Raw genomic sequence first — 25,913 nt, 5'->3', positions numbered from 1 at the left:
TGTTCTTTGGCTGGGACTGTAAAGTTTCTGGGGCAGGGACCATGTCCCTCTCTCTCTCTTCTGTAATGCACCGTGCGATTCATGGTGCAACATGAATAGTAAATAATGCATTAAAATGGGGTGCCATTGGTGGAATTTCCCCCACCTCCTCTTATCGATACAACACCACTCACCATAATATCTCTATTTAAATGCCACATCTCTACTCATGGCCTTTAAGTGCTTAGGGCAGGGGACTGGGAATAAGGATTCCTGAGTTCTGTTCCTGTCTGCCATTGATTCACTTTGTGACCTTTGGTAAATCACTTCATTTCTCTGTGCATCAGTGTCCTCCATCTGTAAAACAGAGATAAAGATTCAGCTTGTAAGCACTCAGAGATTCTCTGTTATAACGTCATGTAGAAGGGCAAAGTCTTTAAAGGTGCATGTTTGCTAGCTGATTACTTCAGCATAGTGTCAGTGATGCATGGGACCTCAGGGTGCCACTCTAGTAGCTGCATGTTGTATATTTCACAGGAGATCAAATGATTACGCTTTTTGACTTATACATGCTTCTTTCACTTACTGCCAGCAATCTCCATCTTCCAGTGTTACGTTTCTATAGGAACTCCCAGCAGTGCCTGCTGCAAGATATTATCAGCCAGTCTCAGGCTGGGCACAGCAGGTCCAAATTCAGCCACGGTGCTGCATCTGTTTACACCAGAAGCTGTATTTGGTCCTAGTTTTCCTCTTCTCCATGCCACTGCTCCCCCTCAGTTCTCCAGTTTTGTTCCTGGCCTCTACCTGAGGGCAGTTACTGATGCAGATTTCTAATGATCCCATCAGAATACCTTTTACACTGTCACAGATTCACAGATGACTAGCTCTAATGAAAGATAGCACCTGGTTATACTGACTCCAATAGTATGACCAGTGCCCAGAGGGTAATAAGGGAGTTGCCCCATTTTTATTGACTTTTTACCCGTGTCGAAAAAAGAAAAATCTTTAATTTCCTATTCCTTCCTGTAAGGCACCACAAGTAGTTATTGACAGTTTAATTATATGCTAGACAATTGTTTGTTTATAGAAGAAGTGTGATTCATGGTTGCTGTGACTGCCAGTGGAACTGGAAGGGGTTAATAGCCTAAAATTACATCAGCCATGCTGGAGAACAATAAACAGGAAGTACTCCAGAAATTAAATTTAAACATTTGTGACTAATGTTGACTTTTACTCCTTGGTCAGTTCAGGAGGTATGGATTGCAGTCTAGGTTATTACTGGTTACTAATTATACCATTGGTTTGACTATGGTTGGCCGAAATGAAGCAAAGGGGGAATTGGGTCATTGGATGATCTTGTTTTTGCTGTCATTCCCATATTAAGTGTTGTCTCATATGGTATGGTGTTTGTGGAGTGGTGCCTGCAGAGAGAAGTCTCTAACTGGTAGTTTAATCTTAAAAGTTAGTTGTTGTATATAAGAGATTTTACAAAACCGATAGGATAATAAAAATGTTTTCAGGGTTAAAAATAATCACTGGAAATCAATGTAGTTGTTTGAATTAAAACTTTCCTCAACAACCTTTGCAACCCTGCATGGGAACCTGTAAGTGAAACTGATTAGACACCGTAGTGAAACTGACTAACCATTTTCACTCTGCAATACTGACAAAAATGAACCGGTTAAGAGACTCAATAATATAAACTAAATTAGATTTTTAAAATCAATTTTAGTAAAAAATGTGAGAAATGTGCTGCTATTTGCACAGGACCATTAGGGGACTTCTGCACCTTCTGTTTTGCATCTGGTACAGAACATTGTTTGAGACAAGATACCATACTAGATGAACCATTGGTCTGTTCTAGTTTGGAAATTCCTGGATAAGGCTATTCCTATTTTTAAAAGACATAACGGAATTTTCCCCTTAGCTACATCAGCAGAATATGCTGTAAACTGGGTTTAGTATAAACTGGGAGCGTTATGGACCATGAATTTTAACCAGACAACATAAATTAGTCTAATACATTGAAAGCAATGGCTGAATTATTGTGTTTTTATTACTTTGGTTATCAAGGGGGGAAAGAAACTTAATTATTTTCATTGCTTTATGATTATGACTACAACAATCTGACCAAGCCAAAAATGGATACGTAGTGAGCACTCTCACCTTCCAACTAGCTTATGTGAGGGGGGCGGGGGGGAATAGCTCATCCAGCTTGTACTCACAACCATATTAAGGTTTTTACGAATGAAGGCTGTTCAGCTGGCAGGTGAGCCATCCCTGCAGCTGTGGTAAGAAAAATCCTTTGAAGCAGGTCAAAACTCCAGACTCTTGGGTGGTGGTTTTTGAGGGTCGTTCTCCCCCTGCCCCATTTAAGGTTCTCTTTGTAAATATTTGTAGTGTTTGATTCCTTCCTTCCCACCCCCACCTCCCCTTTCAGATTTTTTTTGAAATTTTGCACAACCTTCAGACCCTTGTTCTGCCAAGGAGTGCCTTGGACATCTAGAGCCCTTAGTTGTATTAATAGGACACTGGAGGAAAAAGGGGGATTTCGCTGCTGGAGACCCAGCTGGCACTGCTGTTTGGGAAGATCACAGATGCCGGAGCTGAAGCCGACTCCAAAGGGAGATATACTTTATCTTGAATGTTGTACCAGGATCTGGGATGTTATTCCACTGAAGCTTGCATCCAAAAATCCTTCTCTACGAAAGAGCTTGGGGAACATGTTTTTTGACATTGTCGCATGTGAGGCCAGCTATTCTTGTTCGCTTACATATTCCTTATCTCTCCCTCCTTCCTTTTCCAGGATTCCGTTCAAGATTGGGCAGCCCAAGAAACAGATTGTACCCAAGACAGTGAGTAAACCAATTCCCCCTTTTTAGATCCAGTCTGTGATCATGTGGCTGATGAGTCAAGCCAGCACTTTGACTCGTCCCATTTTTGTGTGTGTATGTGCGAGGGGAATGTGAGTGAGCAGAACCTGTTGCTGTGTTTGACCATCACATCCTTGTGCTGTGGGTGAGGGGGAGTCCCAGCTACATGCAGTATTTTGGTCTCAGGATCTGTTTGTTAAGGGAGGGGGCTCTTTCGTTCTGGCACGGTTTTCCTAGGAGATGACTGAACATGCTTCCTTCCTTCCTTCTTTCAGCAATGGCTTGTTTGTTCATCCTTTCTGAGCAGATGGAGGAGGGGGAGTGGTTCAGATCGCTGAATATAACTGTTTCCAAAGGAAAGCTTATCAGAGGAGGCTGAGATGCTTAGTACTCAGGCATGAATTAATTTGTACTGCACAGCATTTGCTTTAAAAGAAAATTTAAAAAGCATTTTGTATTCTGATGAATTTGAAAGTCCTTTCCCAAGTGCTGTTTCTTGCAGCTGGCTGTGGTATTTTCCCTGCCTAAGCAGATGGTCCTTGTCCTGTGAAAGCTGTAGTGCTCACAGTAGCAATCCCTGAATTAACCTGCGTACCTGCTTTAAAAGAAGCGTCCTGATCGCTAGTGTGACAGAGACATTGGCTTTATAATTATAACTGCATTGGTGAACTAATCCCCTGTACAGACTAACATTCCTGATCCTTCCTCTGTGGGACACCCACCACTGCTAATTCCTTCGGTTGCGTGGGTTACTTGTATTAAGGTGCCAAAGATACTTTTTGTGGCATGAAGTTTCCCCTTGAGACGGAGGGTTTACTCTGCCACTTCCCAATATTGATGAACTGTAATCTTTTATTTAAAGGATGGTGTCGTTCTGTGGTGCTGCAGAACGGCAGCTTTCTGCTTCAAACTGGCAGTGCAAAATTTAAGCAAGGGACCTTCTTAAAGAACGGCAATGTTGAAACCCTAATCAGGGCTTTTGACTCCTTTTCACTCTTCTGTGGTCTTCCCAAGTTCTAGTGATCCAGACATCATGTGTTGAATGCTGCTCTCTGCAAAGAAATACAACCCCCAGCCTCAGGCAAATCCACTGGATCCCTGTTTATTTCAAGATCCAGTTCAAAATTACCCTTTTTTTGGTTTGTAAATCCCTCGTTGACTTTCTCTATCGGATCGCAGAGATGCTGACTCCCTCACTTCCTTACTTGCTCCATCCACCTATCTAGCACTGGTTTCTTCTCTGCTGGCGCAAGGGCCTTCTTCTCTGCGTCTCCTAATGGCTTGAACAGTGTTTTTGGACATTTCCTCCCCATCTGATTTTTGTGTCTCATATGAGTACATATTTTCTTTGTCTGCACCTGTTAATTTCCCTTTCCCTGTGCCATAACGTATTGTTTAACTATGTAAAGTGTTTCAGGATGCAGTTTGCCTGAAAGTCCTTATACGACATAAACCTGTATCACTGCCCATAGTGCCACACACCAAGGTCTCCACCGTCACCTCTGAAGCTAGCCCTCCTAATGGTAGAGCAGGAGCTCGGATTGAATGAGAGTTAATATTTGAACCTTCCAGATCTCTCTCTGCTCTCAGTTTGCAGTGGATTCTGCCCTAACACTCTTCCCTCCTGGTATGCCTTGTGCCTGGCATTTTGGATGGTGGCAGTATGGGGATGTCTGTTAGCTCCCTGGGTCTTGTCTTTCAATGTGGAGATACAGTATATCATAGGCAAATACAAGAGATCACTCTCCAGTTCCTTCCTGAGCTTTTGTAGCCATTTTCCTCTTGCCTATCCAGTTACAGGGATTTCTCCAGCACATCCACAAATAGAGATAAACTGGCAGTTATGGGCTGTAATTTCTGAAATAAAAACCTTTTGTCAAGTTCAGCGTGTCCAAGGGGCAAAGTTTCATCCAGGACTGTTACTGGTTCCAAGCCTTTTCCCCTTCCCCCTGCTCTTCATCTGTCCCTCCGCTTCCCAAATTCAGCAGAAGTGCTGAGAGTTTAAATGTTGATGACATGGTAACCTGGAGAGAGTTGGAAATTTTTACCTGGCCTCCACTATGCCATCTTGTTAATTGTAACAATACTCTTGGGACAGATGTGTGCCAAACAGGAAGCATGGAGCAATGTAACTGCACAGGGTAAGTGTAGAGTACAGTCCTTCAAAGAACAAGTCCTTAGAACAAACGACAGGAAACTACCAATCTCCCTTGAGAACCTGACCTTCAGATTTATACTCCTCTTAGTTTCAGGGTATGGAAGTGATGCTTTGTAGCTCATCTAGTTAGCTTAGACCTCCGAGTTTACCTCCCCCTTGCAGGCTGAGACATTCCATCTGTGCGGGCTTTTGTGAACAGCAGTACAATCTGCTTTAGCTCTCCATTTTATTCCAGATGTTGGCCTCTGGAGGCTGCTGCAGGAAGTGGGAAGGTGTGGCATCTCCAGGGCTCCATCCAGAGCTCATCAGAAGGGAAGCGGTTATGGAGAGGCTCTCCCACTCACAAGATTGTACCACAAAAAAAAAAAAAAAAGAAAGAAAGAAAGTCAGTTGTCAGAATTTAGCAGTTGGCTCCCACCAGAGCATGCTAGTTGCAACATGGGGAGAGAGACAGAGTCATTCTGACATGGCAGGCTTCGCTCACCAAAGCTTTTGTGATTACAAGGCTCTAGTACGAGCAGAAGCACTGGAAACTGGGCTGCAGTAGGAATTAGTCACGACTCCTTGTGCCCACTCGCTGTTGATCCTTTGAAGAAGGGCAAAGTGTCAGCCACAGTTTAGCTCTTCAGGTAGAAGGAAACCCCTGTAGGAAATACCAGCTGGTGAACTGAAGTGATCTCCTGCCCCCTCAGGCATGGCACTACTTTGTTTCCACCTAAACCTGGGCAAATCCAATTCCAGACGGAATAATCTCCCCCCCCCCCGCCCCCTTCCCCTGAAAAGAGCATCTGGCACTGAGCTCGTACAGAGGCGAGGAGATTGGGTGGGAGGATCTAATATACAGAGAGGACCTGCTGTCAGGGGAACGATAGAGGACATAATAACGCAGCCCAATTAAACTAATGCCCAGCGATAGGACTTAAACCTGTTAGAATTATATCTGTGTGCAGAATGTTTATTGTTTAAATCCACTACGCAGTGGAAGCCTCTTATTGTGGAGACAGTCCCCTCCACCCCCAGGACAACTTCACTCTAAGCACAAGGTTACACTGTTCAAGCTGCAGTGCGGCCCCAGCTAACGGAAGTTCGTCTGTGTCACCCTGGGGTTGTACCAGACTCTTCAGTGGGGACTGGGTCATCTGAGTTGGAAGGTGGCTGAAAAGAATGGCTGCTTGTGCCTCTCCACAGTGAGCACAGCCTCCCATCACTGCCAGGCAAAGCAAGGGAAGCCAGTCAGCTCATTTTCTCTCTTGGAAGAGGGGGATCCAGAGCATAGCCTCCCCCAGTAACCTTGGGTGAGTTGGTCAGGGGTTCCCCCGCCCTCAGTCTGCTCAGTTTTGGGGTGTATCCTTCCCCCACTGCGGTGCTGGTTGACCTTAAGGGAGTTGGATGGGCAGGATTGAGTGTGTGTGTTCCAGAGCTCACAAACCTGGGTTGCAGACTTCGGAGTCTGTTCGACCCTGCTCCCTTGTTTAGCCAAAGATTTTGGTGTCCCCTGAGACCTTTGGGATAACTGAGCTTCATTATAACAAGAATTCCATCACAGCAAGTTTGCCATATTTAGTTTCCACTGTGCACGACTAACCTTTTAAATCTCTAATACGGGAGTAACAGCATTGGTGGGATGAAATTAATGGGCCTGGTGAATTAGGTGACTGCGTCTATTACACTCTCCCTTCCACCCCCTCTCATTAAAGCTGCGGTGGGGTGAATCCCCTCCCTCTATTCTGAAGCTGCATGTGATGCTCTTTGGGGAATGGCATATGAGCAGCATTGATTTTGTGCACTGCTTATCCACCCATAGCCTTACTTAGAAGATGGGTAGGTATGGCTTGCTGGTTTGCGAAGTCCACAGAATCCTAGTCATGGGTGTACAGGCTCGTATTCCAGCTTCACTTCATTTCAGGATTATTTTGGCTCAAGGTACTCGACTGTCAGACACAAAGGGGTTATTGTGTCTTGTGCTAATTGTTCTGCTGCACCCAATTTATGCACACAACTTGCATTGTCTAGGTGGGATCTTTGTTGTATTTGATGGGATGGCACATACCCAGCAGAAGTTTGTGGTTATAATAACATTTTTGGCTTAACTACACAGGTTTTTCTCTTCCCTCTTGTTGCCAAATCCCATTAAGGGAGTCTGAGTCCAATGGAATGACGCCATGTGGAAATCAAATAGCACCCTTCCTCCAAGAGAGTAAGAAGGCTCTACACAGTACTGCCTTCCCATCCTCTTGTGGTGCTCATCGGTCTTGCATCATTTCCTCTCTACCACATTGCTGATTACGACCCCCCCTTTGAGTTACAAAGATTCTATCGTGGCTGGAAAGCCCAAAGTTTGACCCCTTCTTGGATCTGTTACAAACTCAATGTAATTCACTGGGGAGTTTTAAAGAGCACTTCAGTTAAAAGTCCTAGGTCTGCACTCGGGAGCAATCTTACAATAACTAACCAATGTTCATGGAGCAAAAAGCATTTCATTAAGGAAAACAGATTTTGGTTTCAAGCTTTTGGTTTCCAGAAGTGAGTGAGGTGGATTGGAGGGAGGAATTATTTGACTGTGGAAACTTACCTAGCTGGTTTCATTTCTTCAGAGTACCTCTAGTACTTGTTATTTTTAATTTGTTAACTCTATGAGTAGCTTTTTGCTTTACATGTCAGATGCCTATGGCCACTAAGTTTCCAGGCTGGTGAAATCTAAGTGAGAGCTGAAACGAGGGTGACCAGATACCAAGTGTGAAAAATCAGGACCCGGGGTGGGGGGGTAATAGGTCCCTATATAAGAAAAAGCCCCGAATATTGGGACTGTTCCTATACAATCGGGACATTTGGTCACCCGAGCCAAAACTGCTGGGTTCTATGCATAACGTGCTTGGTGTTCCGTTCCCTTGCAGCCCACTGCATTTGTCTCTTTCAGCCACCTGTTGTATCTTTACATAACCCCGGATTGTGAGCATTCTGGGGCAGGGGACTTATTTGTGTCGCATGATGGTCCATGAGCCTCGATTGGAGTCTCTGGGTGCTACTGTAATAGAAATAATAATTAATAGTAGCTAGCAGAGGCACATGGGTGTGCAGAATGCAGTGACTGGTAGCCAACTGTTACTGTGGGGGTGAAGCAAGAATAAGGCTTGGGCAGCTGTCTCTATAAATGTCACTGGGGATGTGAGTAGGGAGGGGTGTTTGATGTGCTGCCTTGTGAAGAAGAGGATTCAGTCCCTGATATGCAGAGCGCACACAAGACGACTAGGCAGGGAACCCAAGAAAGATAGGACAGGATGAGAGTTTGAGGGACACGTGTACTCCACATAGAAAAGTAACTTCTGTGTGAGAGTTGTGGCCTCCCTCATATCAAATAGACTGAGAGATACCTTTGTTTCACCCCGAGGCACTGCAGGTAGAGGGGAGAATTGAAGGGGTAAATCAGCAAATGTCAGGAACTGCTCTGCATCTTTACATTCCATTTCATCCCGAGCCACCCCACCCCTTGCAACTAAGCCTAGGAAGAACTGATCGCTGACCAAATGAAAGGGAAATTCTTCTGAATAGTATATCCGCAATGGGATGGAGCTTCATGCTGAGAACAGGGGGAATAATACCATCAGCCGTCAAAGGATTCAAGCCTGAGTCATGCCGGCCCCCTTTGGTTTGCAACCAGGACAGTTCACATAAACATATAAATAGAATGCAATAGTCTGGGGTTATTTTTACAGCCGGAACAACCATAGAAACATAGGGTGATTTTACTATGTGCTGGTTACCTGACCTGAAGCCACCAGCTGTCGTGGATTTTTGCAGAGCTGTGAACCAGGCATTGGCTATGCAAGCTGCCCCCTCATTGATCCACCCTGTCCTGGAGGGACCAATTTTAGCAGTGAGAAAGGGAGATCAGTCTCTGTGGAGCTTTTCGGTCTACAGAGACAGCCAGCGTGGGTGCCGGCAGTAGTGGTCTCTGTTGGTCTGGACACGTGTCCCCTTGGAATTTGACTGAAGCTCACCAAACTCGCTATCCACCAAACAGCCATCAGATTGCAGTGAGTCTGTCACTACTGACTTTGGGTGGATTTGAACCTGCAAACTAAGAAGATATTTAAGAAAGAGGGATTGCAAAAACTGAGGGTGACATTTACACCTGTAGGTCTCCACTTTAAAACGTTGGCCTTAGAGCAATTGGAATTGAAAACCAAGGGGGAATTTTATTAAATGTTGTTGTTTCTTTAGCTATATTTTGCTGCTGTGAGTCTCAGTCTCGAATGCCTGGAGCAGCATGGAGTGCATTTTAAAAAAAAATACTCTGGTTCATTCTAGTCTTGGCTGAGCGCAACACTTCACTGCTTGTTTAATAGCGTGGCAGCTTAACCACAAAAAAGAACCCAGTTTTGATCCCATGACAACAAAAGTACATGTTTACTCTTGGCTGGTCAGTTGAAATCCATGTGCTTTATTTGGTTGATAAGATGTGGAACGAATGTGGAAAGTATGTGTTAAAACAGTCCACCTGGAATGAGAGCACCGTGGAGTATCGTATCTCATCAGAGGTTTTCTGTCAGGCAGCAGGTTGGAATAGGAAGTAATTGATGTCATATTCGGAGAATACGTCTCTGCTTGGGTGATTTTTTTTTTTTTTTTACTTGTATACTCTTTGGGGCAGTTACTCTGTCTTCATCTCTTTGGAAAGTGCCCAGCACACTGAGAATATTACTGTAATTAAAATAATAAAATTGTTTTCTCGTCACCCCATGATTTGGTGGATTTCTGTGTAATAGGGTCATGTATTAGAATCTGGCGGGGGCATGGAGACCCAGTGATATCTTGAGGTTTAGAAAGGGGCCTTTGGTTACCTGAGCTGATGGAGACAGAGGGTATGGTGCAGAGAACGTATAGTTTCATAGGAAGTGATCAGAAAAGAAGTGCTAAAATACAAAATTTCCAGTCCTTTGGGACAACCACAGTAGTTAATCTAAGAACTCAGCTGTAGCAGCCAGTAGCCACTGCTGCCCCTTCAGTTGTGCAGTCTCTTGTGGAGCTTGAACTGCTTCAAAGCCAGTTTCAGGTCTAAGGCTTGGAGCAGTCCGGATTCTGTGGTGGATTAGAACCTATGGATTAGAATGGGAGTTGGGAGGAGTGCTGGGGCACATCACAGAGGCAAATCAGAAGGGGAAAGGAGGAGGAAGCCCAGAATACCTGTTACTGAAGCCTGAAGAACCAATATTAGTGACCTAGAAATCCAAAACAGTTGCATGCAGAGAAGATAGATACTTAATAATTTGCAAAGGGGAGTGTGGAGTGCTTTAAATTTGATGTCGGAAGAGAGAGAGGCATGCCCCCAATCTCATTCTCCATTACCATGGGTGAACGTGTGCACACAGTGTTTCTGGACCCCCGAGCAGAAACATTTCTCACATGACATGCTCCTCTTCTGAAACACTGAGCAGGGCTGTGTAAAGCGGATGCATGTGTGTTCATGTGTCTTTATACCTGCTCAGCTGCCACCTTTGTGTGCTTTTGGAACGGCTCCATTTATTTTGTCAGTTTCCAGTTCATGTGCCATAGCATGTCCTCAGAATGAACTGACATAGCGGGTGGCAATGCTCTAAAATGGTGTGGTCTGTCTAGTAACAGAAACCCCTGGTGTTGCTTCTACTTTTGGGAGAAGCTAAAGCACCCACTTACTTGGGTCCATTGGGTATTTCTTGAAGACAAATTTCACTACACAGAATACACTACACTCATATCACCACCTTTCGACAGTTCCCCGGGTGCCTTAGAATGAAACTCAGAACTTGAGAATGTTGCTGGTGTAGGAAGACTCATGATGTTTCCTGATCTGAAATCCCAGTGATCGGTTTGCAACTAAATTAGGAGGAACCACCGAAAGTCAAAAGTTTTGTTTTGTTGTTTAATACTCCAAATACTTTGAAGGTTTTAGGCCTCAGATCTTATTTGGATCTTATGTAGTTTACAAGCTAAACAAGCTCTGAATTTAGATTGTTATATCAGCAGGGCAGGAACCTTGGGTAAAATTTTCAAAAGCATCCAGGTGATTTAGAAGTCCAGTGAGACTTAGCCCATGTCTATGCTACGGGCACTACAGTGGCACACTGCAGCTGTGCTACTGAAGCACTGTATTTTAGATGCTTCCTACATCAATGGAAAGGGTTTTTCCATGTGTATAAATAACCCACTTTCCCGAGCGGCAGCAGCTGGGTTGACAGCAGAATTCTGTTGACCTAGCCATGTCTACACCAGGGACTAGATCTGCTTAACAACAGCTCTCAAAGGTGTGAATTTTTACCACCCATGAGTGATGTAACTAGGTTGATCTAAATTTTAAGTACCGACTAGGCCTTAGGGCTCCTAAGTGCCTACATCTCTTTTAAAAATGGGGCTTAGGTGCTTTTGAAAATGTTACCTGTTGTCCTCATGTTTGTTTTCTAAAGTGCCTAGCATGCTGTTGACACTATGTAAATAGCAATAGCTTGACATGTATCTGTTGATACTTGCAGATCAAGTTCGTACTTTCCGTTGGGAGGACAGGGGGTTGGGTGGATTTTTTTGAACTGTGCTCTCATGCATTTGAGCTGACGTGGTTTCTCTTTCTCGTTCCCCCAGGTGGAGAAAGACTTTGAAAGGGAATATGGGAAACTTCAGCAGTAAGTGTTAACCAGTTTGGAGATGACCATGGATCTGCTTTTCACACAACTCAGTCTCGTTCCATCTTTCCTTGTGTTGCTTGCCTAATGCTCTGTTAGCAGCTTGTTGTTCTCCCGCTTAGTGCATTGTAATTTCGAGGTGGTTTAGATCAGTGTTTCTCAGTCAGTGGGTCGCAACCCGTAGTGGGGTCATGAGGTATTGACAGTTTTATTACAATTCTAAAGCACAGAAAATAAAATTTCCAGAATATCTTCAAGGAGTCCAAAACCATCCAAGTTTGTAAGATCTAATGTTGTAGTTGTTGTAACTGTTATATTGTATGGACCTATATCTGATACGTTTTTACTCTTACTTTTATAGTTAACATAAGGGTCATCTGGAGATGTGGGAGGTCACTTGAAATTAGTTATATGGTCAAACAGCATTATACATAATAGAAACGTGTCCAGTTGCCTTTTAACTACCAGCTGGCCCGTTGGCATAGTTCTCATGTATATGTTTGTTTATTTTTTAAAGATTCAGAAGTTAGTCTTACTCTTTCCTATTTCAGGCTGGAAGATCAGACCAAGAAACTGCAGAAGGACATGAAGAAGAGCACAGATGCAGATGTGGGTATGTAAGAATGTGGTTCACAGATTGGGAATCAGGGCATTGAAAGAGTAAGTGACTTTCTCAGGGTCCCAAGAAGCCTGTGACAGAGCTGGAGACTCAACCCAGGTCGCTTGCGTTCCAGTTCAATCCCTTAACTACAAGACAGTCCTCTTGGGGGCTCCTAAATATTAATTACCCAGAGTCATATTGTGAGTCCATTGTCTGAGCCAAGAATAGAACCTCATTCTCCTGAACCCTAGCTTGCTGTGTGGCCTTGGCCAAGTCTCTTCATCTCTCTGTGGCTCAGTTTCTGCCTTTGAAAATTTGGGATAATTCTTATTTGTATTAGGGTAGCGCCTAAAGGGCCCAGCTGAGAACGAGGCCCCCTTGGGTTGGTCACTGTATCCTCACTTAGCGAGAGACATTGTAAAGCACTGTGTAAGTGCTAAGTGTTTGTATTTCATTAACTTTGCCAACTTAATGGCTCACCTGTAAGAGTAAGAGTAACCCTGCAAGTTCTGCCTTATAGTTGGCTTGGTTTGGCTGCAGTGGGCTACGTAGGAAGCAATAAACAAGTAGTCTCTTCATGTCACTGCCCCAGCTGTTTGCTTCTGCAAGTTCAGAGAGTGACATCTGCTGTGCAGGTGTGCGTCCCTCCTGCACATGGGGTCCTGCCTACTCACTTAGCAGTTTCTCCAATAGGAACCCAATCTGACCGCATCACACAATACAGGGTTTTAACAAACATGGGTAAGATGAAAAGACTAGACAATCTGAAGGAAGAGACACTGGGGGAAGTGGAGATTAGTGATTTCCAGTTACTGAAGCGAGCTGAGCAGCCTTCTGGAACATGCAGAAAAGAGCTGTTTTAAACAGAGATGGCTTTTTTGCAGCACAGAGTTTGGAGCAGTCTCTATTTTTATTGGCCCACTGGGCGTTGGAGCCAAGGCAAATTACATGAATAGGCAGGTGAGGGCTGGTCCAATCTCCACAAGCACCTCATGGTGACTTGATTTATGAAGAGAGAGGTATGCTGAAAAGAACCCACATTTTGCTGCCTGCCAGCAGGAGGGCAGGGGGATACATAGCTACATACACAGCACCATCATAGACATGAACAACAAATGCTGCAAGAAAAAACTCCTTCCAAGGTGAAAGCTTCTCTCCCTGGGACATTGTTCATTATCAGGGCTCCTCTGGCAAGTTTTTCCTTGTAAAGGATTCCCCTCCCTTCCCTTTCAGTGGGTGTTTTTATATGGAGCATTTCAAGCCCCAGAGGAGCTGTGGGAGGACTCTCCTTTTCCGTTCTGCTTCATGGCAGAGTTGTAAATTAGCCCAGGCCCTGGCCAGATCCGGTATGAGCTGATTTCTCATTTAAAGGCATGAAATCCTGAATAAGGGGAGAATTTTAAACTGGGTGCCAGTGAATAGAGAGTGTCCCAGACCACAGAGAACGGAGGACAAATGCGTGAACAGGCATTCGGGACCTCTGGAGGCTTCCCTCGCCCTGCAATATCTGAGTAACAGAGAGATGAAGAGATAACTGTAGTTAGCTAATGTGTAGTTTCCATGTCCAGCAGAAGTCTGGCAGTGCATCAGCTCTGCTGCTATTCTTCCTCGTGTCTTATTTCTTCCATTGTTTCTGAGCGTCGAGGGGGTTGATCGTTCAGTCGGACTGTAAACATTCGCTAGCACGTTTGATCTAATCATCCCTGGATCGAGCCTCCATGTTCTGCCAACAATAGATACGCACTCTGAAATAAGCGGACGCTTTCTCAGGTGCATAAGTTTTCCTGGGAGACTTGGATGCTGCCTTGCCAGCTTTAGCAGCATGGCTGGGAAAGGTGATCCAAACCTCAATAAGAATTATTTGCAACACTTGCTGTGCTGTGGTTAAGGGTCACTCAGCATTTCCATCACTTGTTCCCTTAATTATAAAATGGTAGCTTTATCTTGCTTTGAATAACCAGCGATAACCGAAGGTCACTTTTTCTAATATTAATAATACTCAGCACTTTATATTTGCAAAGTACTGTGCAAACATTTAACCAATTCCTCCTCCAAGCCTCCTCCTCCTTCCCCCTGTTGTACAGATGGAGACACGGTGGCACAGAGAGGAGAGAAATGACTTGCGCAAAGTCACACAGCAAATCAATGGCAGAGTAGGGACTAGAACCCAGGAATCTTGATTCCCAGCCTCTGAGAATCTGTCTGACCATTGCCTGCCATCACTCACTATCCTAACTGTATTAAGTCCCAGCTGCCTGCATTTTGGGGGCACATAGTAATTTCTCTTCCCCCTAAAGAGTTCTACGGTTTTTAGCCCAGTCCTATTTTGGTACAAATTCTTCCTCAGATGTGGTCTCACATGAGGTTTCTGTCCCATCTGCCTAAAGGTTTAAATGTTTAAACCCTTAATGTTTGAATATAGTCAGACACAGTAGCTTTGTTATTCCATAGTGAGTGTCTCACTCTGGACTGAGCTGAATTCTGAGCTTTCTGTATAATTGTGTATAACCTTTAAATCAGAGCATTTAATCTCTTGAAATTGTGATCTTAAGCCCCATTATTGAGGATGACTTTAATTCAGACATTAAAAGTTTGTACAGCGATAGTCTTGAAAAAGCTCCTCTGAGCTACTGTACAAAAGACTCCGGCCTTCAGATCCTTAACTGAAATAACTTACAGCAACATTACTGGGAAAAGAGACAGAGATTTCTGGATAGCTACACTATTTTTACTTACATATTGGCTCTTCCGTTTTATTCATCTTCCTACGTTATATTCCAGTTATTTTACTCTGAATGTCGTTCAGCCTATTGCCATACAAACTCTTCATTGGTCTCGCATCTTATCCTTCTACAGTGGTGTGTGTGGGGATGACCCACTGCAGGGTCTTTGTCCTGAATTTTCTTCGTTGAAAAATGAGGCCAGTTGATCGGATAGAAAAGAAGAGATGCTTGTAAATCTGAAAGAGAGCAAAAGGGGCTTGATTAAATGAAATTTGCATCTGAATTCAGTGGTGGTCCCGGGGGTCCCTTCTAGCCTTAAATTCTGTGACTCTCCAGTGGCCAAGTGGCCAGTTCACAACTGCCAAAGCAGCTGGCCCTCTTGTTGGCAGTCTCAGCAGAGAGGTCTTTGCCTGTGGAGGGGTGGAAATGGTTCCCTCTGGAAGAAAACTCAGGCTCATTGGTGACAAGCTTGCACTACTACTGCTCACGCTGTACCTGTTTTGCAGGCGAATAAAGATCTTCCTTCTCCAACCCTGTCAGTCTGGCCCCTTTCCCCCAGCACTAAATCCACTTAAAGTACGTATCTTTGTAAAGCTTTTTTGGAAGACTTAATGGACTGTACTTTTTCTCATTGTGGAGGAGCTACGATGAGACAGAGCAATGCTTTATAGTCTGTTTAAAAAAAGGCAGACGTATAAAAAAAAGTCAAAAAAGCCATGTACATTACTTTTAAAAGAAAGTTATGCTTTTGTTAGTCTGGTATTATTTCTGGCAGCATCACATCTTGCATTTAAATGGTCCACACTTAAGCTGTATAAAAACTATTCTCTCTGTGTTTACATGAAAAAATCAGTACCTCTCTCTTTATCTTCTCTCTTAGCCTCCAACTTGTGTCCCTGGAAAGTTTAGGTGCCGAACTCACTGCCTTAATGGCTGAAGATTTAGGTTTGTGTCCCAGACCGTATTTTGTAGAACTGCGATAATGAATTAATTCCAGCAAAGCTGGATTATTTTCAAGTGCCTGTCCTGTTATGCAACTCTGTGTCACTGACAGACCTTCTCTTCTTCTTTTGCATGCTCTTGGGTCTCATCGTACTGCAGCCATGTCGAAATCAGCCGTGAAAATCTCTTCAGACCTGTTGTCCAACCCGCTCTGTGAGCAAGACCCCAATTTCCTAGCGATGGTAACAGCCCTGGACACTGCCATGAAGAGAATGGACTCTTTCAACCAAGAGAAGGTGAGTGTGGGTTTTACTGAAGTGGGGAGGAGGCGGGGATGGGAACTTGTGCTCTCTGTGTGTGTGTCTGCTCCATATAGGTGAACTCTCCTCTACCCCTTCCATTTCTTCTCTCACCCTAGCAGGGCCCCCAGATTAATTTATCATATCCTGGGACACTTCAGATGAGAGGAGATACATGTGCCTCCACCTGGAGTCAATCAGGGCTAGTCCTTCAACCAGGGTCTCAAACACACAGCAGCCCGTGGAGTTATTTGCTGCAGCCCACCAAGCTCCCCCGCAAGTATTTCCTGGGGCCACCACGCTCCCCTTCCCCACCGCCCCACCTCCCACCCAGCGCACCGCGTCCCTGCTCCTCTGCCTACCTCCAGGCGCTTCCTGTGGCCAAACGGCTGTTTGGCGGCACTTAGCGCTTTCCAGGAGGGAGGGGGGAGGAGCGGGGAGTTGTGCGCTCAGGGGAGGAGGCGGAGAAGAGGTGGGGCAGGGGTGAGGATTTGGGGAAGGGGTTGGAATTGGGGCAGGGAGGGGGCGGAGTTGGGGTGGGACGAGGCGGGACAGGGGCGGGGCCTCATGGAAGGGGTGGAGTGGGGGCAGCGGGAAGGGGGTCAGTGATGCAGCCCTCGGGCCAACGTACTCGTCCTCATGTGGCCCTCGTGATCATTTGAGTTTGAGATCCCTGCCTTAAACTGACTAGAGAGAGTTCTACAGCGTAACATGAGGTGCTTTCTTTCATGCCCACTCCACTGTGGACCCAGAGTGCTGCCCTCACAGCACTTCCCGTCTTTGCTGGTTTGGGAGCACAGGACCAGAGCACAGGAGGTTGTGGGGTGAGGATTTGATGAAGATGATGACGTTGTTGTTCATTTGTACTCTGGTAGCACCTCGAGGCCTGAGCCCTGGTGTGGAAGACGCTGCACAAATGTATAACTTAGTTCAAAGCGGCTTCTTCAACAACATTTGTTTGTCACTCTCTTTTCTTCCAATAGGTGAACCAGATCCAAAAGACGGTGATAGAGCCCTTGAAAAAGTGAGTAGCAGCATTTTCCTGAGAACTTAACTGCACTTAACTGTGTTTCACAGAACACCTGAAGTTATGAAAAACTTGAAAGCACTTAAAACATCCAGCCTGTCTCCACCTATGCTGTCGGTTACTTGCTACATTTTTCTGGGCTTGAAGGAGGACAATGGACAAGTCAGTGTCATTTGATTTCTAATCCATTTCAGTCTCTGGTCCTTAGGAAGTTGCAATGCAGTCTAAAGAAGCATGCATCTGAAGAAGTGGGTATTCACCCACAAAAGTTTATGCGCCAATCAGCAGAATCACGTGCTCTCAGTAGCCATGTCCCTGAGAGACGTGCATCATTTAAAGGGACAGTGTCGGGTTTAAAATCATAGTCCTTCCAAAATCAAATAATCTGTCACAGCCTCCATACAAGAAGGTATCATCCCTATTTTACAGTGAGAAAACTGAGGCACAGGGAGGTTAAATGATTTGACCAGGTCCAGGCTGTTAGCCTGTGGCACAGCTGGAAAAAGAGCCCAAATCTCTTTGTTCCTGACTTTGTACTTCAATCTGCCAAATGCACTTAACTGTGTTTCACAGAACACCTGAAGTTATGAAAAACTTGAAAGCACTTAAAACATCCAGCCTGTCTCCACCTATGCTGTCGGTTACTTGCTACATTTTTCTGGGCTTGAAGGAGGACAATGGACAAGTCAGTGTCATTTGATTTCTAATCCATTTCAGTCTCTGGTCCTTAGGAAGTTGCAATGCAGTCTAAAGAAGCATGCATCTGAAGAAGTGGGTATTCACCCACAAAAGTTTATGCGCCTATACGTCTGTTAGTCCGTAAGGTGCCACAGGACTCTTTGCCGCTTTCACAGATCCAGACTGACACGGCTGCCCCTCGAATATAATACAGTCTAATGCATTGCTGCTGGTTTGGGGCTGCAGATGCTAGAGGTGAACGTTTCCTTTGTAAATGTAAAAAAGGGAATTTTCAGAAATATTTTGTTCCTCTTAATTTTAGTGAAAGGCATTTTTTCAAAACATAAATTTTGGGCCAGGTTTGACCCGCCAGTGTCCCTGAACTTTATTCAAGAAGAAGCTAGGAAGTAAAGACCTTACAAATAAATATTGATGGCATGACGTATCACAGACAGATAAAAGCCTTGAGGGAACTGAATCTGTGAAGCTCTGCGAAAGCATCCCATCGAGCCTTAGCAGGGCAGGTGGATTTCCATGGGGATTTTGGCATTGAGTCAGTGTTTGGTGCTCACCATGGAGGCAGAGGTCTAATAATGAATTCATTGGCATAGAAGCCACCCACTGACTTATTTTCTGTAGACAGTTTCCTTTGTAGGGGGGGGAAGGATCCCAGGAGGATCAGACCATGAGTCACCTGACCCTCTGCTGCCAGGCGTGGGGGTTGAATTTGGTGTGGTTTCTTTCCATGAGCTGTAGAGCTTACATGAAAAAGCTGGGCTCCCTAGGAGTTGTTTGCTTTTCTCAGACCTGATCCTGTACCCACTAAAGTCAATGCCAGAACTTCCATTGGCTTCAGTCAGTCCAAGATGAGATGCTGAAAGCACTAGTCTGCAGTCACGTTTACTTGACATTTTGGTGCCTTTACACTGAGAATACCACTGCCCCTGTTGCAGGATCACGGCATTCCTGCCACACTTTGCTAACGGCAAGAAGTTACCATGTGTCTTACAGTGTGTCATAACCCACTGATGCATCGTCTCTGTAGGGATCTTGTCATCCATGGAACTCTTAAATGTTCATTTCTGTGCAAGTCCCACCAGCGCTGGCAGGAGTTGTAAGTGAGACTATATCCCTAAAAGTTAAAAGGAGAATTTCATTTAGTGCAGCAAAATGTCTTCAGAAGTCCCTCGATTCTTTATTTTGTTACAAGAACGGAAAGAGAGAGAGAGAGAGAGAGAAAGGAAAATCATTTGACTTTAATAAGACAGTAAGTGATGCAAATTGCTGAATAACAATTTTAGTTTACATTTGACATCTGGGGTTTTGGTGGTGGTTGTTTTTTTGCTTGTTGTTGTTTAATCCCAAGTCTGAGGGTAAACCAACATATACCACTCAGTGCATAGAGTTGCCCTGGATTTTTATTGTGGGGGGACATGGTGACTTGAGTTTTGCTTTTGTGGTTTACACTATAACCAAATATCCTTGATTATTAAAAAAAAACAAACCTTCTATGGTGGAATTGTGTTGCTTATTAGGTAGATAGTCCTCAGCATGAAAGATACAGCAACTTTGTGTTCTGGCATTCTATTAAAACCATCTCATTTAATTGTCAAGAAATAGATCTTAGCGTAAACTAGCCAGGTGGGGTTTCCATGGGACTGTCTTTTTTATATCTGTGCACAGCCCCCAGCACAGTGGGGTTCCGATCTGGGGCTGGGGCTCCTAGGCGCTCCAGTACTGCAAATCATAAATAATCATGTATGCACACAAGGAAGATCCCTTCCATCCCATCTTGAGTTCTGGGGTAGCCATCTTTCAGGCTAAGTAGATTCAGGCCAAGTCCTTATTTGGGTGCAAGAGGTCTAGAGAAATCCCAGAATCGCACTGAAAACAGTGTTGGTGATTCAGCTGACGTTCTTCCTTTCGCCCCCAGGGTCGTGGTGCTGAGCTCTGTGTGGTGATGAGATGTAAAACGCAATTCCTGACCACTTGGCATTAAAGCACTTTTGTAGGATTGACGGTGGTTTACCCCAGTGTCCTGACTACATATTCCAGCTCTGGTGATTTTTTTTGTCTCCTTCAGTTTCCCTGGTACTTGGATGTGACATTTTTCATTTCCTGCCCTTGTCCGTTGAGCACTGTTACAGTGCATTCTAAAACGGCTCCTGTTTCATGACTGTGGCGGCTGCATTTCAGGGGTGACCAGGAATGACTCGTCTCCTCTCCCTATCTCTAAGTATGCACAAGTGCAAGTACGTGCATATGTAAGATAAAGAGCCTTGGGAGTTCATTTGGCTAATAATGAGATGCACTATGGAAATGCAGACTTGCATCCTCTTCTTGGCCTGCTTGCTGAGAACTCCAGTAACATTTCTGGGATAAAACTAAAGATTAATTAAAGCTGCCTGGAGGATCCTCTTCTCGTTTCAGTTCAGTATTGTTTCCCCTGGTAGAGCCCATTCTCCCCGGCCTCTCCCAAACTCGCTTTGACCTAGAAACAGGCTTTGATTCAACAGCTGTGCTTTATTACTTCTTCACTGGTGGTCTTCTATAGTTTATTAGCCAAAGACACAGATAAGTAGAAAGAAGGCATTATATTAACGGTAATATATTGTAATCAGAGGCACATGTGTCATAAAATCTCCATTCTGTAGTCCAGCGATATGAGGTTTCTATCAGCTACATTAAGAGTAACCATCTCAAGGGGTGATTCTATCATCCAGATCTCCCTGCTTATGGCAAAGTTGGGATCATGCAGTCTTCTCTTCCTTTTGAAACTGTAACAAACTCATAGCTGGAAATCACTCCTTTAATTTCACTGAGTTAGCAAAGCTCTAGCTAGAATATGACATGGTTTAAGGTGTGGGTTGGGCAAAGAGATCGGATGGCTGGAGAGGTCAGGGCTTCACTTGGGAGCTGCTTGTGTAAATTCACACCAGATCAGCTCAGTGAAAAAACAGATGCTTTTTACTGCACTCTGTAGCTTCCAGTTCGTCAGCCTGGCTGGGCTCCTCTTGTCCCTTGGGTGAGGGCTGAAGTGCGTTGGCTGGACTTGGGGTTGCTGATGGACTGTGTACTTTCATGTTGATATTACATCCTATGTGTCAGTATTTAGGGCAGGAAACAGTTTAAATAAGCCATGCGGTTTGAAGATTCATTGACTTTAATGTCTTTCGCGTTTGGAGCTGTGGGTTCCGATCTGACGTTAATTGCAAGGGGATCTTGATTTAACAGACTGATGATTTGAACCACCCTGTTTGTCAAGCTACCTGCGTGTAGCCCAAGCTTAATGAGGGCTTCCCTCAGAGCCTAAATTCCCAATCTGTCAAACTCGCCCTTATCTTAGCACAAATATTCCCTATCCCTGACATCAGTCTACTTGTCTGTTTGTCTTAGACTGTGGGCTCTTTGGGGCAGCGGCCTTCCCTTTCCTGTATGTCTGACAGGTGCCCCTCATGTTGTAGGTGCAACTGCAAGTAAATAACAATAATAATTGCTGTTACCCAGGTGGTTTGGAGAATCAGGATTCTGCTGTCATAGTGAATGGGTCAGCCATGTGGTTTGTACCACACTGGTGTGAAGGGATCCAGAGATCCCATACCAGCAGTGGCTATAAACAGCTTCTATTGCTGTGCAGTTTGTTTCCCAGATGATAGAAAAAGTGTTTTCAAATGGTCAAAGGGAGCTGCATCCAGCCTTCCTTGGCAGGGAAAAGAACGTCACCCAAATACTGAGTAGAATGAGGGGATCCCGGTGAACTCTCCTCCAAAACAGTTGCTGGGGCATGCGCTTACTAGTCTTGCATGAGTTATATGGTGGCCAGAATATGAAGGAGCTTGGCACAGTCGGCTCTCTGCCCTGAGACTCGAGAAAAGCTGCAGTTCAGGACTAAAGGGCTGTTAGAATCTGTACTGGTCCCAGGACTGCGGTGAATTGGCAGAGCTAGGGATGAGGGCAGGACTAGAGTAATAGAAAAGGCTGCAGGTCAGGATTGGGCTGTGTGGGCCCCTGGGCTGGAATAGCAGGGGGGCTGCCAGGTAGGAGGGAGGTGCATTCCCAGAGCCGTGTAGGGAGGGGCCAGAACTAGAATATCAGGGAGTAAGGCAGGCCACGACTAAGGTGCTTTGGCAAAGGGGGTGCAGGTGATGCTACCTCCATGTGTGGCCAGTTTGTGCTTGGTCTTAATGTCAGAAGAACTCAAATTCCCATAAGTGGAATGCCTCCCACTGCAGATTGATGTATAAACTAAATTACATCGGCATGCAAGTGAGTCCCTTGACCGGTTTCCATAAGGGCTGAAAAAACGGGAGTGAGCGTCTAAAATCCCTGCGGCCTATCCTTAGCGCAGGGGTCCACCGTCTGGAGGAATTGCGCCATCAGAGCAAAGCCCATGCCTCTCCTGATCAGCTGGCCTGAGTCCCCGCAAATAGCAGCTGCACTGCTTCATCTCTGCCTCCCGAGCTTGCCTGCACACATGCTGTGTGATCTCCTTTTCCCCCTGTGACCACATAAAACCCTGCCGTTAGTGTACAGCCTCAATCTGCACTTCCTTCTCTGACAGTGAAAGCAGATAACCAGCCGTAAGGGTCCCCTGGGGGTGCTGGGGACCGGAAACAGGAAAAGCCGCTTTCATGTCCTTACAGGCCTCTAATGAGGATTTCATACACAAAGCAAGCCACATGGCTGCCTCGCCCCCCGGTGCATCCTCCCTCATCTCGGGGCTCTTAGCCTTAATCCTCAGCTCTCTCCAGTTTGAACTGTCGTCTTATTTTTCTGTTGCATTTTGCTGTAGTCGGAAGGGATGGTTTTAATTTCCCATTCCTGGTGGGTGGATGGGCCCACAACGGACGTGTGGGCACAGAGTGTGGAATGACAGGCATTCCTGAACATAGCCCAAGTGCTTTGGCCTAGCTCTGAGCCATCCCTCCCTCGGTCTTTCAACTTCCTTCCCGTTTTTTTCTTACTCCCAGGTTTTTCCTTCTCCTTTCCATGCTTAGTTACTGTTTTCTCTCCTCCTGATTCCTGTCCTTCCTTTCCCTTGTAACCTTCTTTTCTTCCTCATTCCCCTTTCCTTTCCCCAACGCCTTCAGATTGCCCATTGAGGATCAGTGAGGATCGTTCTTTTTTTATTGCAGGCCATCAGCATGCTCGATGCTGTGCAAACATAAAAACATCCCACCAGGTTCGGATCTCAGCTATCACTGGTGTCAATCCTGGATCTCGCCACTGACCTCCGTCGGGTGACTCTGAATTTACACTGAGAGCAGAATTGGGCCCCCTCTCCCCAGATCTCTTACAATCTGCATCAGACACAGACAGTAGCATTGAGATACACATGCTGTGCAGCTTGAGGATGCAGTGTGAGAGTGCTGCAGATCACTCTGAAGGTTCATCACTAAAATGCTTTTCAGGAGGGAGTGTGTTTTAAGGAGGGATTTGAATAAAGAGGAGGAGGTCGTTTGTTGTAGAAGATAATGACAATACTTAGCACTTACACAGCACTTTGCATTTTCAAAGCACTGAACCAATGTTAATCCCCACAACCTGCCTGCGACAGGAGAAATAGGCAGAGAAGAGCTGTGACTTGCCAAAGGCCACTCAGCAAGTCAGTGAAAGAGCTAGGAATAGAACCAAGGTGTCTTGTTTTCCCCTGTCTCACGCTTCATCTAGTAGCCTGTACTGTCTCCGAGAAGGTATAAGCGTCCGCATGGACATGGGAAGGGGAGACGGAGAAAGAGGAGGCATTTAGGAGGGAGAAGGCAGATTGCTAGCTGGCCTTGGTGCTGATGATCATCTGAATGGTTATAACTTGCTGAGAGATCGACAGAGGGAACAGACTTTGGCCCTCTCTACTACTCGTCTGCTGTCTTGAGCTTCGAGATAACCGCTTGCTTCTTCCCGTGTGTCCTGTGAACATCCCTTTTCCCCTTGCAGCGGATCCGCTCTGCACACACGATTCCTTCCAGCCATCAAGACACCGCCCAGCTGATGTGCACCTGTATGCATACAGGCCAGCACAGTCTCCTCCCCTCCTATTAGCGCTTTAACTCCAGGCGTGCAGAGCCCTGGCGCTAACGGATATCTGTTGCAGTCCCCATGTCACAACCAGAGAGGGAGAGAAGTCTGCAATTTTCAAGTAACAGACTTGTCAGCTAGGTTGACTAGCTAATGAATCCGGCAGTGGTGGGAATTCTGATGGTGCTTTTATCTTCCGTGGTAGTGTCTCTCAATCCCCATCCTTTAATTATGGGAAGCTGACGGGAGGCTACAGCATAGAAATGAAGTGGCAACATTATTTATAATTCAGAGAATCTTCTAAAGTCTGGATTTTTTTTCTGAGGCTAAAATGTCATCCTAAAAGGAGTTTCACTGGTACATTTTTCCCCCAGAGGTAGGGCGACTATTATTTGTATTTTCTTTTAGTTATTCCTATCTATCTACCCTCACCTATTCTTTTCAGGAATCCCCCACAACCACATTTCCTAAGAGGTGACAGAAAGCAATGGCAGCTTACTCTATAAGCAGGATTCTGCAGCCCTGGGAAGCCGGGGTGAGCTAGAGACTTCTCTAAAATCTCAGCTGAGTCTCCCCTCTGCTACCTGTTTTCAGCAACATACCCACCGAAGTGAGACCCACTTAGTCGGCTTCATTATTTCACCAAGTTTTTTTTTAAATGGCTCATGCTAGAATCCTTGGGGTTTTTTTAAGTGTTTGTGGCTGTCAAAACATCTTTCCCCTGTACAGTGACATGTGTATGTGGAGAAATAATGGTATTGGATTTATGACGAGTACGGAACACGTCTACAATAGTTGTCATCTGTTGATCTCAAAGCACTTTGCAAAGTAGGTATCGTGAGTCTCGTAGAGGTGGGAAACTGAGGCAGAGAGAGGTTATGGGACTTACTCGAAGCCCATAATGATTCAGTAGCAAAGCTGGGAACAAAACTCAGGTCTCCTGGCTCACTGTCCTGTGCCTTACCCCACTGCAATAACAAGAGCCATATCTTTCATCTGTGCTTCATACCACCCAGGCATTTGGCTTGAGAGCCTGCTTCCACATGCAGTTCACTCCAGTAAAGAAGGAGAAAAATTAGGGACAACCTTAATTGGGAGGGAAAATACGTAGCATGTGCCATACCTTTCAGTGTAAGTCTAGAAGTCCTGTCGTAATGAGAGAATTTCCATAGGAATGTTCCATCTAGAGCCAACAGGATCTGATGGCAGGAGAATTGTTTCCTCAACCCGATCCAGCCCCAGCCCAGTGAAGGCGCATGTTGCCTTTTTTACCTGATTACCCTTGCAATATAAAATTAAACCATGTGCCTCGCTACCTACCTGTGAGAATGCACAGAGCAGTAAGGGCTGTTCCTGCGAGGTCCTGAGCAATCACAACTTGATCGTGTCTGTGGGTGCTCAGAACTCCTCAGGATCAGACCTGAAATGAGAGAACTCCTAACAACGGAGACAATGCGGTGGCATCCCAGGATATCCTCAGACACTATGACAAACTTCCAAAAACTATCATTTCTGTTAATAGTTTACTGATGATTATTAATGCACTATGGAAAAATTCAGCTGTCGTGTAAGTGGGTGCAGATCTCATTGATCCTCAGTTTGCTGGATAGCCTTTCATAAAAAAGCTCTCAGGGTCTGATTTAAGCCCATAACACCTACCCCGGGAAACTGAAAGTTAACGCTGAAACGTCAGCATTGAGTAAGATATTTTAAACCTCAGGGGCGTGGAGCATCAAACCACGGCATCCCAGCTTTAACCCTGGACATCCTTGGTTTTGAGGGCTCATCCCTTTCCATGTTGTTTGAATATAGAGTTCTGTTCTTTTGATTCGGGAGCTTGAATCTGCAGTTTGTCATGATTGTCTGGAGCTGGCATGATGCACTATGATGATGGCAGCTTGCGGAGTCCAATAACCCCAGCACCCCAAAATACAGTATATAATAACCCATGCACTAAAAGTCCTG

At 45.2% G+C, this 25,913-nt stretch overlaps 1 protein-coding gene across 2 annotated transcripts in view; it reads left to right on the top strand.

Moving 5' to 3' along the window:
* Positions 1–25,913, top strand: part of BIN3 (bridging integrator 3) — a 55,967-nt gene that overhangs the window by 16,782 nt on the left and 13,272 nt on the right. The window contains exons 2-6 of one of the 2 annotated variants that reach the window (XM_084615324.1): positions 2,786–2,834; positions 11,623–11,663; positions 12,215–12,276; positions 16,089–16,225; positions 17,212–17,252. In XM_084615324.1, the coding sequence (XP_084471450.1) occupies positions 2,786–2,834; positions 11,623–11,663; positions 12,215–12,276; positions 16,089–16,225; positions 17,212–17,252 (330 nt within the window). Of the gene's footprint in view, positions 1–2,785; positions 2,835–11,622; positions 11,664–12,214; positions 12,277–15,867; positions 15,933–16,088; positions 16,226–17,211; positions 17,253–25,913 lie in introns of those variants that run through there. The other variant, XM_084615325.1, reaches the window with a different exon arrangement.

The sequence above is a fragment of the Lepidochelys olivacea genome (genome assembly GCF_965140295.1).
Source record: "Lepidochelys olivacea isolate rLepOli2 genome assembly, chromosome: 26".
Taxonomy (NCBI): domain Eukaryota; kingdom Metazoa; phylum Chordata; order Testudines; family Cheloniidae; genus Lepidochelys; species Lepidochelys olivacea.
This window is presented reverse-complemented; position numbering and strand designations above follow the sequence as displayed.